The sequence below is a fragment of the Ranitomeya imitator genome, chromosome 1 (assembly GCF_032444005.1).
Source record: "Ranitomeya imitator isolate aRanImi1 chromosome 1, aRanImi1.pri, whole genome shotgun sequence".
Lineage (NCBI taxonomy): Eukaryota > Metazoa > Chordata > Amphibia > Anura > Dendrobatidae > Ranitomeya > Ranitomeya imitator.
In genome coordinates this window covers 983,553,778-983,568,641 of record NC_091282.1, presented here as the reverse complement: position 1 = coordinate 983,568,641, position 14,864 = coordinate 983,553,778, and the positions used below count along the sequence as shown (strand labels likewise).

Genomic DNA, 14,864 nt, shown 5'->3' with positions numbered 1-14,864 from the left:
TTCCACTGTTTAGGCACGTCAGGGGCTCTCCAATCGTGACATGGGCTCCGATCTCAATTCCAGCAAATCTTGCATTGAAAAGTCAAATGGCGCTCCTTCCCTTCCGAGCTCTGCCATGTGCCCAAACAGTGGTTTACCCCCACATATGGGGTATCGGCGTACTCAGGACAAATTGTACAACGACTTTTGTGGTCCAATTTCTCCTGTTACCCTTGGTAAAATGAAACAAATTGGACCTGAAGTAAAAATTTTGTGAAAAAAAAGTTAAATGTTCAATTCTTTTAAACATTCAAAAAATTCCTGTGAAGCACCTGAAGGGTTAATAACCTTTTTGAATGTGGTTTTGAGTACCTTGAGGGGTGCAGTTTTAAGAATGGTGTCACTTTTGGGCATTTTCTGTCATATAGACCCCTCAAAGTCACTTCAAGTGTGAGGTGGTCCTTAAAAAAAATGGTTTTGCAAATTTTGTTGCAAAAATGAGAAATCGCTGGTCAACTTTTAACCCTTATAACTCCCTAACAAAAAAAAATTATGTTTCCAAAATTGTGCTGATGTAAAGCAGACATGTGGGAAATGTTGTTTATTAACTATATTATGTGATATGACTCTCTAATTTAAGGGCATAAAAACTACGAGTTTGAAAATTGCAAAATTTTCATAATTTCTGACAAATTTTTGTTTTTTTCGCAAATAAATGCAAGTCATATCGAAGAAGTTTTACCACTATCATGAAGTACAATATATCACGAGAAAACAATGTCAGAATCACCAGGATCCGTTGAAGCGTTTCAGAGTTATGACCTCATAAAGTGACAGTGGTCAGAATTGTAAAAATTGGCCCTGTCACTTAGGTGAAAACAGGCTTTGGGGTGAAGGGGTTAAGGGAGGTGTGCTAGCATTTCTTTTTTATTTCTCTGAGAAGTTGGTTTACTTACTTGCGGTGTGGTAACCATTGCACTGAGAGCACCAGCCTGCACATCAATCAGCCATGCATATTCCAGAGAATCGGCACCTAAGAGAAGGCCTTCTGCAGAGAACATAGCATGAGCCCGTAACTGTAAGCCCGAAAGGCTAATGTGACCTTCTCGAAGCATCCCATCCACTGCTGGCCTCTACAGCGAATACAGAGAGAATGTAAGATGATAAAGCATGTCATGTGCTAATTCTTCACATCTGCATAAATGAATACTACAATTAATCTCGCAAGAACACAGCAATATTAAGTCAAAGTGATCTAAGATCAATGAAATCATCTGGCTTTGATCAATCTACGCAGGTCCAAAAGTCTGTATTAATTCTAATAATACATCCTGATTGCAGGGGTTGAAGATCTAACTTGCTAACAGAGTGCTCCAAATCCTTCATTCACCCTAACTGTATGCAATAGGCAAATGCCTTTAATGGAACCTGTCACCAGGAAAACGCAGTCCGATCTGCAGGCACCATGCTATAGAGCTGGGGAAGCGGAGTTAATGGATACACAGTTTGTGAGAAAAGATTCAATATGATCTGTGTTTTAATGATTTAATCCTCTGCTCTTTCTGGGATTGGTCCAGTGGGCGGTCCTATCAGTGACTGACAGCAATCTCTGTATTCACACTTATACAAAAAGGCTGTCAGTCACTGACAGGTCAGTCCACTAGAACAAAAAGTCCCGGGAAGAGCAGAGAATTAAATGATTAAAACATGATACTGAATCTTTTCTCACAAAACTATATATCACTTTACTCAGATTCCACAGCTCGATAACATGGGGCCTACAGATAGGACGGCATTTTCATGGTGACAGATTCCCTTTAATTTTCCTTTGACCTAATTTTGATAAACTTCTCATCTTAATCTCTCATCTTAATCTGATAATGACAAAGCACCATAAATTTGGGCTCTGATCCAACAAATTTACACGTCAGCAGTAAAGCTCCTGCAATCTAAGAAGAGCAGGTCATGTCACCGGTGGTCAAACACACGGTGTATATAGTGCTCAGTGAGCGCTATGTACTGATGCTTCTGTTGGACCCAGTGATCCCATGATCGCCGGGTGTATGCTCAGTAAAGCAGAGCTGCTGGGTCCTAGCAGATTCGGATCAGTTTTGTCAGTGCACCGGGCCCTCCCAAAAGTCATTACTAAAAATACAGAAACATTTTATGTTTTAATATTGAATAAAATTATTACAAACAAATAGCAAAAGTCCCATACAAATTAGGCATCCAGAAGACCGTAATAACCTGAAGAATTGGTTCAGTAGAATTGAAAAAAAAAATAAACACAATGAAAAAAATATATATTTTTTGGCATTCCAAAAATATAATTAAGAAAATAAAATTGTAATTTATAAGTACAACAAAATAATGATGTAGAATAATACAATTTCTCCTGCAAAAAAACAAGGCCTCCTACATCCATATCTCTCAAAAAAAAAGTTCTGGGTGCTGAAATGTGGAGGGGCAGAAAATGAAAAAAAAAATTGGCTGGTCACTAAGACCCTCTGAGGCTGTGTCATTGAACGGGGAAGGTCTTAGCGTAATGAGAGTGCTTAACCCAATCTGGCACAGCGGTATGTGCACCATTACACCCAACGCTGTAGAACATCTCATCATATACCTATGAGAGCACAGTAGAAAGAAATTGCGTGATCTCAGGGCAGGCCTGGCAGTGCCAGAGGATTATAGGGTTACTCAGCTGCCCCATTAGTGTCCTAATAATAAAGATGCTACTCTCACAGCAGGTAATTACTTCCCCACACGTCTCTTGAGGTTTCTGGACATTTTTTACTCCACTTTAGGAAGTTTCAGAAAGGCACTAATTGCCTGGTCTTCAAGACTTGCCGTTTTCTCCTGTGTCCACTGCACAACTCACAGAACAGCTCATGATTACATTCTGATTTAATAAGTAATTCTGTGGATTTTTGCAATGTAAATGTAGGTTAGTAATGTGATGTCGGTGTTTGGGCAGGCTAGCTTTGTACGTACAGGACAGTAGATAAGCCTTGGTGCAATAAAATGTGTATATAGGGCAATGCTACAATATTAGTGAAACATGTAATTTGCAGAAATTCTATAAAATACGAGCTATTAGATAGAAGCTATTCTGATAATAAACTAGGGAAGATGCAATGTATTCCCTGTGGTCTCCCCGCAGCCCTCCTGGAGACTCAGGCTACTTTATGACAGCTTGTGGCTTATAAAAGGGCAGCTTGTATTCCTCTAATGGACTCATCAGGCGACAGCAGAAACTGGTTCAGATGATGAGAGGTAACCAATAACATTCAAAAGCCATTTTATATCTTATACTTCTATGACTTCAATGTAAAACAAAGCACATGATTTTTCCCCCTAAATATAGTGTACAATTTAATGTTTTGCATTATCTAATTCCCAATGGCAGTGGATGGATTGTATATTGTAAATATATCAATAAAGAATACCACAGAAAAAAGGTAAAGGTAAGTCAGCGAATGGTCACTGACCCATAAGAATGATGATCAGGAACTTATTGTATAACATAAGGGGTGGAATAATGACGGGTCATAAGGAGAAGTATTTACATGGAGAGGCACAAAGTGTCTGCAAACTGCTTCCATATACCTGATAGTTGTCATTTACAAAGATGTACACAGGAGACAGGACAAGCTGAAGGAACGTCTCTCTGTACGTTTTCTTCATCTCGAAGCAGAGCCTCTCAAGATAACTAGTTGGGCAATCTGGTCCATCATTACCACAATGCTGGGAAAAAAATGAGACATGGTAACTAAATGTACAAATGCAACCTTCATGCACATTATACTTAGACAGGTATTCACATTACCATACTTCATTACAAATTACTAAAGGTAAAGCGACTATACAATGCCTAGTACAACAGGTACATCAAGCTACATGGTAGCAAAGTAGCACAACCCCACTTTCAACTTTTTAAAACAAACTCATCTTCACTAAATACTGAATCTACTAACAATGCCATCACTAGAGTACAATGAGTCCTGGTACAAAAACTGTACCTGGACCAACATCTGCTTGTTGGTCAGATGTTCGGGCCCTTGTAGTGTTCTTGATCCTAAAATGACATGTTAGCCCCTCATGTAATGATGTCCCCTTTCCTGTAATAATGCCACCTACAATGGGCCCCTTTTCTGCAATAATATCCTCCATCCTGAGCCTCTTCCTGGTATTCTGGTTCTTTCCAGTAATAATGTCCCCCATCCTGGTATAATGTCCCTCATTCTGTGCCTCTTTCAGTAATAAAGTCCTCCATCCTGGGCCCCTTTCTGGTATAATGTTCCAAATTCTGGTTCTTTCCAGTAATAATGTCCCCCATCCTGGTATAATGTCCCTCATTCTGTGCCTCTTTCAGTAATAATGTCCTCCATCCTGGGCCTCTTCCTGGTATAATGTCCCCTGTTCTGCCACTCTTTTCCAATACATTTTAGAAAGGCAGCTGACTTTGGCGTGCTAGCCACAGGCGGCACATGATGTTTCTGCCATGTGCCATCCGTGACAGGCACGACCAACACTAGCTGCTGGCCTCTGGTTTGCCGGCGGCGTGTATTGTAGTCTCTGTGACGCAGTACTTTTCAGATCCTCGGACGCACATCCAGGTGAAATAGGCTCTGGCATCGATGGGCCCCCCTCTCCACCTCAGTAACCATGATCATTAGACCACTCTCTGCAAATAACCTTACTTATGATAACTCTAGAGATATAGAACAGGATTATAGGGGTTGCTGTGGAGAGACATAGGTAGGAGACATCACTGTGAGCGCTTAGCTCTGACTGGAAATGCAAAGATTGACAATGCACCTAGCATAGATGGCATACTTATTCGCTCCTCATCCAATCGCCTCCAAGACTTCTCCCGAATATCCCCCATCCTCTGGAACGCTCTGCCCCAACACGTCTGACTATCAACCACAGTCGGATCCTTCAGACGGAACCTGAAAACTCATCTCTTCAGGAAAGCCTACAGCCTGCACTGACACCGCTGCTGCCTCATCAATATCGAAGCTACCGCCTCACCAACACCGGAGCTACCGCCTCACCAACACCGGAGCTACCGCCTCACCAACACCGGAGCTCCTGCAACCCTCAACCTACTGTCTCTTTCCCCATAATCCTGTAGAATGTAAGCCCGCAAGGGCAGGGTCCTCGCCCCTCTGTATCAGTCCGTCATTGTTAGTTTGTTTACTGTATGTGATATTTGTAACTTGTATGTAACCCCTTCTCATGTACAGCACCATGGAATCAATGGTGCTATATAAATAAATAATAATAATAATAATACAGCCAAGTTCTGCTGAAGACAGAGCCTCCTGGTCATAAAGTGATGGTAAATCTGACCGATATACTAGCAATAGGGACAAAAACATGAAGAGATCAGAGTTCTTAGTCATGTGGCCCACGGGAACTGCAAAAGCACCCCATAAAATGGACATAATGTGCAACAAAGTAACAACTACACTGCTCTGCATTTGTTTAATCTCTTTTCACCACATTTGGGGTTTGGAAACCTTGAAGCAGCCAAAAGTAGTAAACGCTCATTCTTTGGGGCTTCTGTAGGGAAGTATACACGCAGTGGCTTCATCCGGCAAAACTTGGCTGTGTAAGCATCTAAAAGTCACCATGTGCACAGTCATAAAGGGTTTGCCCAACACTGAGGTTATAGTAGGCAAACACATTTTTTAATGAAAAAAGGAAGATTTCTTTTAGCTCTAATTTTATGCATTAAAGTAAAAAAAATGCCGGCAAAAGATTGACATCACCTTTAACCCTTATGTCATGTATACACGAAAGACATTAGAACTGGGAATAGCTCTTTAAAAACTAACACACAAACCATTCATGGAAACATTTAAAGATTTATTCATAGCAGTGTCCATTCCAGAGGACTAGTAGACAGAAAATGGAGTGCCGATAATTACAAAAGAGGGGTCAAATACTGATCCAGGCCTGTAAATTTATCAGCTATCGTGAATATGTCCAGCAGGAGTTTTTAAAGATCTGTCTTGTCGGATCAGTTTGATCTCCTTCTATGAGAAAACAAATTCCAGACGGATCAAGATAACTGTGGATGCTGTGCATGTACAGACATTTCACATTGTGTCACATAAAAAGGTTGGCAGAAAACGTTGCAGAAAAGTCAACTTATTTTATATGAGCATTTTCCGCCATTAACTTCAATGTATCAAATCCAGGACAAGCCAGTAATTAGAACTTCTACCTCTAGTAGCTTTCATTCCTCCAATTCGCAAAGTCAATGGGAAATCTATCTCTTTTTTTTTTTTTCTCTCTCTCTCTCTCTCTCTCTCTCACACACACACACTAGGATCGGGTCGGGTTTCATGAAGCCCGACTTTGCCAAAAGTCGGCGACTTTTGAATTTGTCCGATCCGTTTCGCTCAAGCCTACTCACCACTGGTAGTTTGGCATGGACTTTGTGCACATTGACAAGTACAGTGATATCCCATGGTCTCAGGGCCAATGGATGGATAGCTTTAGCTGCTGGATCGTGGTCTCGCTTGCTATTCTCCATACCAACTGCAGTCCAGCCGGAGCTGGAAGATGTGGACATAGACAACACAGGACTGGATATGACTTCTTCAAAATCAGTGTACATGTCATCCTCTCCAAAGTAATTTTCCTAAGGGAAAAAAAACAGATATTAATGAAGACTGTCAGGAAAACACTTGGTTAAATGAAAGAACTTACAGAGACAATCAAATGTATCAAATCAACGAACATTAAAAAATTGGGAGGAAATTGTGTACAAAAAAGGCTGATAATAGTAATAAACACCTTCAAACATAGCAAAACATAGATGATGTAGGCATTATTAGTGATGGGATTTAAAAAACAGAGTTTAGAGCAGAGGTGAACAACCTTTATTGGTCCAAGTTCCAAATTTTGTGACTGTACCAATCACAAGGGCCACAAAATATTTGAAGAGGTATTCTGATTCGATGTATACATTAAGACTGTATTACCGTACATATGCCACAATCTAATAAAAAGGGGTCTCCATTTCTGGAACTTCTACTGAGGGACGCACAGAATGGCATAGCAGACCATAGGTTGTGGCCCCTTGGTTCAGGGCAGTGGTGGGGAATCTCTGGCCTGAGGGCCGTTTAAGGCCTTAAAGAACTTTATCCGGCCCTGGGCAGATTTCCGGGGACCTCATTGCTTTGCCGACCCATGGCCCATTAATATCTTCTTGCTCTGTGAGCATGCAGCGCTCACTACTGAATGCTACGGCGCGTGCAATGACAGATTACGACTGGTGCCAGCGTCAGGATGTACTTTGTAAATGGAGTTAGTGCGCAATTTGTATGGCCCCAGAAGGATGGCATAAATATCTAAATGGCCCTTAGCACAAAAATTATTCCCCACCCCTGGTGTAGGGCATCGGCAACTACAGTTGTGTGAAAAATTTGGTTTGCCCTTCCTGATTTGTTAAGCAGCTGCCTAACAGCAGCAAAACATACAGGAGCGGGGACTTGAACATATAACTCAAGCACGCCCGAGACACTTAGATAACGCTCGTGCATGCTCGGATCACGCGTTACCCGAGCACGTTCACTCATCACTAGGTGCTCATGTTATTTAATGTACAGACATTTTTTTAAAAAAAATTAATCTATATTAGCTGGCGGCAATGTATAAAATAACGTGGCCAAATCGTGATCAAATCGAACACTCAAGAATCTGATGTCATAAATAAAAGCCCCAAAAAATATTACATTGGTGAATTCTGTGGTCTTGTACAACCAATTATATCCAAATGCCAAGAGCCACAGATTTGAAGGAAATTTTGCTGAGAATCTGCTTTGTTTTCAGTTAACGAATTCTACTGTACAAATGATGTAAAAGACGTTAATCTCATTCTACAGCCTTTACTTTCGGAACATCAGAAGCGGTCAGACATCATGGACCACTGATGAAATGTCCTCACAATTACCTAGCAGACTAGCTTTTCCCTTTAAGGAAGCCTTTCCTCCATCGTAATCCGGATGATGTTCATTCTATCTTTGTGATAAATCCCACAATCGGTTACAAACCTATACCTTTGCCCTACTTGAAAGAAGCAATGACAACACCTGATCCCTCATTTCTACGGGGCTTACTCAATGATTCCAGATTGTTCAGCCTTCTGAAAAGAAATAATTAGAAACCTACAGCACAAAATAGCACGGTGGGTCTTGTGCGGATCAATCAGGTACGGCCCTGCGGAGAGGAGTTATTTTTGACTGTAACAGCTTCGCCAAATATTGTGAACAGCTGTAGTTTCGAAGCAGAACAGAAGTCAGTGAGACAAACAAAGTCATTTCCAAAGAACGGTCCAGCAAATGAATAATGCAGCAGACCGGGTTATAATAGTGCTTTCAGCTACAGGCCCACCAGTTTTAATTTAACTCTATTTTCAGAAATCCAACACGTGTATTAAAATAGAGCAATGGTTCCCTACAGAGCTGGCAAAAATGGATTTTAGGCCGGGTCTGAACAATGCTTTTAATTAGTATTACATGATTGTGATGGAAAGAAAGCCTTCATATAGGTCATAAAGCAGTGTGAATACAAACCCCAGCAAAAATAGAAAATCAATAGACAGTCAGCAAGAAATTATGTTCTTCATCTAACATGACAACACTCAGAAGACTCTAAAACATTTACAAGGTAAAATATCCGAGCGGATCATGACTGCAATAAACCATCAGCGAGGGATGGCGTCTAAAATACAAATTGCCAAAGCATCAGTCACCTGGCACCAGATACAGCCGACGTGTACAAGGCTTATTACAACAGCGATGGATCTACATTTAGTCCTGACAGTAACACAGAACAGAAAAGATGGAGCTGCAATTATAACAGATGTGTGAAATGAGAATTAGCTGCAGCTAAAAGTGTCTCTAATGTCGTCAGCGCTGCCATGCACACAGATATATATATATATACTAGATGGTGGCCCGATTCTAACGCATCGGGTATTCTAGAATATGCAGTAGTATATTGCACAGCCCATGTAGTATATTGCCCAGCCACGTAGTATATTGCCCAGTCACGTAGTATATTGCCCAGCCACGTAGTATATTGCCCAGCCACGTAGTATATTGCCCAGCCACGTAGTATATTGCCCAGCCACGCAGTATATTGCCCAGCCACGTAGTATATTGCCCAGCCACGTAGTATGTTGCCCAGCCAAGTAGTATATTGCCCAGTCACGTAGTATATTGCCCAGCCACGTAGTATATTGCCCAGCCACATAGTATATTTCCCAGCCACATAGTATATTGCCCAGCCACATAGTATATTGCCCAGCCACATAGTATATTGCCCAGCCACATAGTATATTGCCCAGCCACATAGTATATTGCCCAGCCACGTAGTATATTGCCCAGCCACGTAGTATATTGCCCAGCCACGTAGTATATTGCCCAGCCACGTAGTATATTGCCCAGCCACGTAGTATATTGCCCAGCCACGTAGTATATTGCCCAGCCACGTAGTATATTGCCCAGCCACGTAGTATATTGCCCAGCCACGTAGTATATTGCCCAGCCACATAGTATATTGCCCAGCCACATAGTATATTGCCCAGCCACATAGTATATTGCCCACCCACATAGTATATTGCCCAGCTACGTAGTATATTGCACAGCCACATAGTATACAGCACAGAGCCATGTAGTATACAGCGCAGACACGTAGTATATTGCCCAGCCACGTAGTATATTGGCCAGCTACATAGTATATTGCCCAGTCACATAGTATATTGCCCAGCGACGTAGTATACAGCACAGAGCCACGTAGTATACAGCACAGAGCCACGTAGTATATTGTCCAGTCATGTAGTAATTAACACTGCCCACACAGTATATAACAGTAGCCACGTAACATCTAGCACAGCACACGCAGTACATAACACAGCCCACATAGTATATAACACTGCCTATGTAGTATATAGCAGCCACGCGGTATCTAACACAGCCCACATAGTATACAGCAGTGTGGGCACCATATCCCTGTTAAAAAAAGTAATTAAAATAAAAAATAGTTATATACTCACCCCCTAGGATCCACCGAAGCTCCGGCGATAGGCGCGCGGCTCTCCCTAAAAAATAACTTTTAATGGTATAATTAAAAAGACTATTTACCCACAATATTAATAAAACAGTATTAAATGTACCTAGTAGACCCTAGATTGAACTACAATGAGTCCTACCTGGCAGTGGAGGTTGGCACCCTACTTTACTGCGGTTGGCGCCCCCACTCCTCGACGGCTCACCCTTACAAGCCCTATAAGGACCTATAATAAAGGAAAGGCTCAATAGGCCCTACTCTTAACACCTAAAATAATCACCTGCCTATTAGGGACCTGCCTATCAGTGGAGGTTGGCACCCTAATTTACTGCGGTAGGCGCCCCCACTCAACGGCGGCTAGCCCTAGGGTCCCTAATAATCCCTATAGTACGGGATAGAAAAAGAGGATTTTGTCCCACAAACACCACCGATACCCGTAGAAGAGAAAAAAACAGAACAAAATAGAAAAATAAACCTAAACAAAATAATATAAGTAACGAAAAAAAGTAACACTGTACTTGACTGATGTACTATAAAGAGCAAGCAAACAATGCTATGATGGATAGAATACTGTAGCCCAAATACGGGTACACTGGGTGCAATAATATTTATGTCCACAAAACAGAGACCCAGCACTCAGATAAAGTCCACTCTTGTGACACTATATAATATGCATATGCTTAATGTAAAATGACAAATAGTGTATGTCCATAAATATGGCACAGCAACCATGACAAGAAGTGGACAAAAGAAAAAACCTTCAAGGCAGCCAATAAGACCACAACCACCACTAGATGAAAATGATAACAACTCCTCAGAATATCTAGCATGAGGATTAACCCCTTCAAGTCGCGGCCCTTTTTCATTTTTGCGTGTTCGTTTTTCGCTTCCCTCCTTCCCAGAGCCATAACTTTTTTATTTTTCCGTCAATATGATGGTCATGTGAGGGCTTATTTTTTGCGGGACAAGTTGTACTTTTGAACGACACCATTGGTTTTACCATGTCTTTTACTAGAAAACGGGAAAAAAAATCCAAGTGCGGTGAAATTGCAAAAAAAAGTGCAATCCCACACTTGTTTTTTGTTTGGCTTTTTTGCTAGGTTCACTAAATGCTAAAACTGACCTGCCATTATGATTCCCTAGGTCATTACGAGTTCATAGATACCTAACATGACTAGGTTATTTTTTTATCTAAGTGGTGAAAAAAAAATTCCAAACTTTGCTAGAAAAAAAAAAAAAGTGCCATTTTCCGATACCCGTAGCGTCTCCATTTTTCGTGATCTGGGGTCGGGTGAGGGCTTATTTTTTGCGTGCCGAGCTGATGTTTTTAATGATACCATTTTTGCGCAGATACGTTCTTTTGATCGCCCGTTATTGCATTTTAATGCAATGTTGCGGCGACCAAAAAAACGTAATTCTGGCGTTTCGGATTTTTTTCTCGCTACGCCGTTTAGCGATCAGGTTAATGCTTTTTTTTAATTGATAGATCGGGCGATTCTGAACACGGCGATACCAAATACGTGTAGGTTTCGTTCTTTTTTTATTGTTTTATTTAGGATGGGGCGAAAAGGGGGTGATTTAAACTTTTATATTTTTTATATTTTTTTCATATTTTTAAAAACATTTTTTTTTTACTTGTGCCATGCTTCAATAGCCTCCATGGGAGGCTAGAAGCTGGCATAGCCTGATCGGCTCTGCTACATAGCAGCGATCATCAGATCGCTGCTATGTAGCAGAAATGCAGGTGTGCTGTGAGCGCCGACCACAGGGGGCGCTCACAGCAGGCCGGCATCAGTAACCATAGAGGTCTCAAGGACCTCTATGGTTACCTTCCTGATGCATCGCCGACCCCCGATCATGTGACGGGGGTCGACGATGACGTCATATCCGGCCGCCCGGCCGGATGCGGTAGTTAAATGCCGCTGTCTGTGTTTGACAGCGGCATTTAACAGGTTAATAGCGGCGGGTGAATAGCGATTTCACCCGCCGCTGTTGCGCGCACATGTCAGCTGTACAAAACAGCTGACATGTCGCGACTTTGATGTGGGCTCACCGCCGGAGCCCACATCAAAGGGGGATTCACGGCATGCGCAGTACTAGTACGGCGCATGTCGTGAAGGGGTTAAAGGACACAATCGTCCTAGTGATGCAGAATAGACAGTCAGGATTATATATCACCAGTGTACTCATCTATTTGCTGCGATTTCATGGCGTGGATCCAGCTGCTGCCAAGAGTACAGAGCGGTTTCATGTAGATGAACACAACCAGCATCTGTCAGATAGTCCCCAAGCAATGCCCGACGCGTTTCCCCCCCATAGGGAATGGTGGGGGTTCATCAGGGGTTATGCAGACACGCACAGGCTGTAGGTGCTGTCGCGAGACTGCTAAGTCTTCTGGGTAATTTCGCAATGCATCGGTGGGAACGGAAGATGGCGGCAGGTGCGAGTGGCTCGGCGGACTACAGAGGGTGAGTATAGCAGGTTTTTTGTTTTTTTATTATTTTTAACATTACATTTTTTTACTATTGAAGCCGCATAGGCAGCATCAATAGTAAAAAGTTGGGGACACACGGGGTTAATAGCAGCGGTTACGGAGTGTGTTACCCGCGGCATAACACGGTCCGATACCGCCGGCATTAACCCTGTGTGAGCGGTGACCGAAGGGGAGTATGCGGACGCTGGGCACTGACTGCGGGGAGGAAGGAGCGGCCATTTTCTTCCGGACTGTGCCCGTCGCTGATTGGTCGTGGCTGTTTTGCCGCGACCAATCAGCGACTTGGATTTCCATGATAGACAGAGGCCGCGACCAATGAATATCTGTGACAGACAGACAGACAGACGGAAGTGACCCTTAGATAATTATATAGTAGATATATATACACACACACACACACACTACGGTTCCAAAGTTTAGGGTCACCCAGACAATTTTGTGTTCTCCATGAAATATTGATAAAAAAAAAGTAACATAACATAAAAGTAATATAGCAATAATAAACCATAAATAACCCTATCAATCAACATCAATATACCATGTAGATAGTCGGGGTTATTTATGGTTTATTATTGCTATATTACTTTTATGTTATATTACTTTTTGTTTATATGATATGTGTACTTTGATTCTGATTGTAATTCATATCATTACAGATACAAGTATATCTTGATAAAGGCTCATAGTCAGCCGAAACGTTGAAATTGATACCTGATACAAAATTGATACCTTATACATTCATCTTGTTTTGCCACCGTGTGCAGAGTTTATTTTTGAGTTTACTTTTTGAAATCTGAGATATTGAGAAGATTATAAATAAACGTCACTATTCAGTTGGAACCTTCTTTTGTGTCCCGGAGCTCTTCTTTGACTAAAACTATGATCTAGAATCATAGAGTTAGAAGGGACTTCCAGAGCTGGCAGCACGGTGGCGCAGTGGTTAGCACTGCAGCCTTGCAGCGCTGGAGTCCTGGATTCAAATTCCACCAAGGACAACATCTGCAAGGAGTTTGTATGTTCTCCCAGTGTTTGCGTGGGTTTCCTCCTGGCACTCCGGTTTCCTCCCACATTCCAAAGACATACTGATAGGGAATTTAGATTGTGTGCCCCATCGGGGACAGCAATGATAAGGTGTGCAAACTGTAAAGCGCTGCGGAATATGTTAGCGCTATATAAAAATAAAGATTATTATTATTGTGTCCAATCCCCTGCTCAATGCAGGATTCAATAAACCATCTCAGACGGATGATTGTCCAACGTCTGTTTGAAGACTTCCATTGAAGGAGAACTCACCAACTGTCATGGCAGCCTGGTCACCCTCACTGTCATTGAGTCACCCTCACTGTCAAAAAGTTTTTTCTAATTTGTATCTTCTCCCTTTCAGTTTCATTCCATTGCTTCTCGTGTTTCCATGTGCAAATTAAAATAAGGATGATCCCTCCACACTGTGACAGCCCTTCAATATTTGTAGACACCTATTACATCTCCTCTTAGGGTACCGTCACACTATACGATTTACCTACGATCACGACCAGCGATATGACCTGGCCGTGATCGTAAGTAAATCGTAGTGTGGTCGCTGGGGAGCTGTCACACAGACAGCTCTCCAGCGACCAATGATGCCGAGGTCCCCGGGTAACCAGGGTAAACATCGGGTTACTAAGCGCAGGACCGCGCTTAGTAACCCGATGTTTACCCTGGTTACCAGCGGAAAAAAAAACCAAACAGCACATACTTACATTCCGGTGTCCGTCAGGTCCCTTGCCGTCTGCTTCCCGCACTCTGACTGCCGGCCGTAAAGTGAAAGTGAAAGCACAGCACAGCGGTGACGTCACCGCTGTGCTCTGCTTTCACTTTACGGCCGGCAGTCACTGAGTGCGGGAAGCAGACGGCTAGGGACCTGACGGACACCAGAATGTAAGTATGTGCTGTTTGTTTTTTTTTAGTTTTACGCTTGTAACCAGGGTAAACATCGGGTTACTAAGCGCGGCCCTGCGCTTAGTAACCCGATGTTTACCCTGGTTACAAGCGAACGCATCGCTAGATCGCATCGTTAGATCGGTGTCACACACACTGATCTAGCGATGCCAGCGGGAGATCCAGCGACGAAAGAAAGTTCTAAACGATCTGCTACGACGTACGATTCTCAGCAGGATCCCTGATCGCTGCTGCGTGTCAGACACAGCGATATCGTAACGATATCGCTGGAACGTCACGAATCGTACCGTCGTAGCGATCGAAATGGCAGTGTGTGACGGTACCCTTAGCCTCAGGTTTTGCAGGCTAAACATTCCTAGATCCT

At 42.5% G+C, this 14,864-nt stretch overlaps 1 protein-coding gene across 15 annotated transcripts in view; it reads right to left on the bottom strand.

Annotated features, from left to right (window-relative positions):
- The window catches only part of BLTP1 (bridge-like lipid transfer protein family member 1), a 381,731-nt gene that overhangs the window by 223,468 nt on the left and 143,399 nt on the right, over positions 1 to 14,864 (bottom strand). For all 15 annotated transcript variants that reach the window (XM_069743891.1, XM_069743894.1, XM_069743897.1 and 12 more), the window contains exons 20-22: positions 6,407 to 6,634; positions 3,586 to 3,723; positions 936 to 1,112 (exon numbers count right to left, since the gene is read on the bottom strand). In XM_069743891.1, the coding sequence (XP_069599992.1) occupies positions 936 to 1,112; positions 3,586 to 3,723; positions 6,407 to 6,634 (543 nt within the window). The remainder of the gene's footprint in view (positions 1 to 935; positions 1,113 to 3,585; positions 3,724 to 6,406; positions 6,635 to 14,864) is intronic.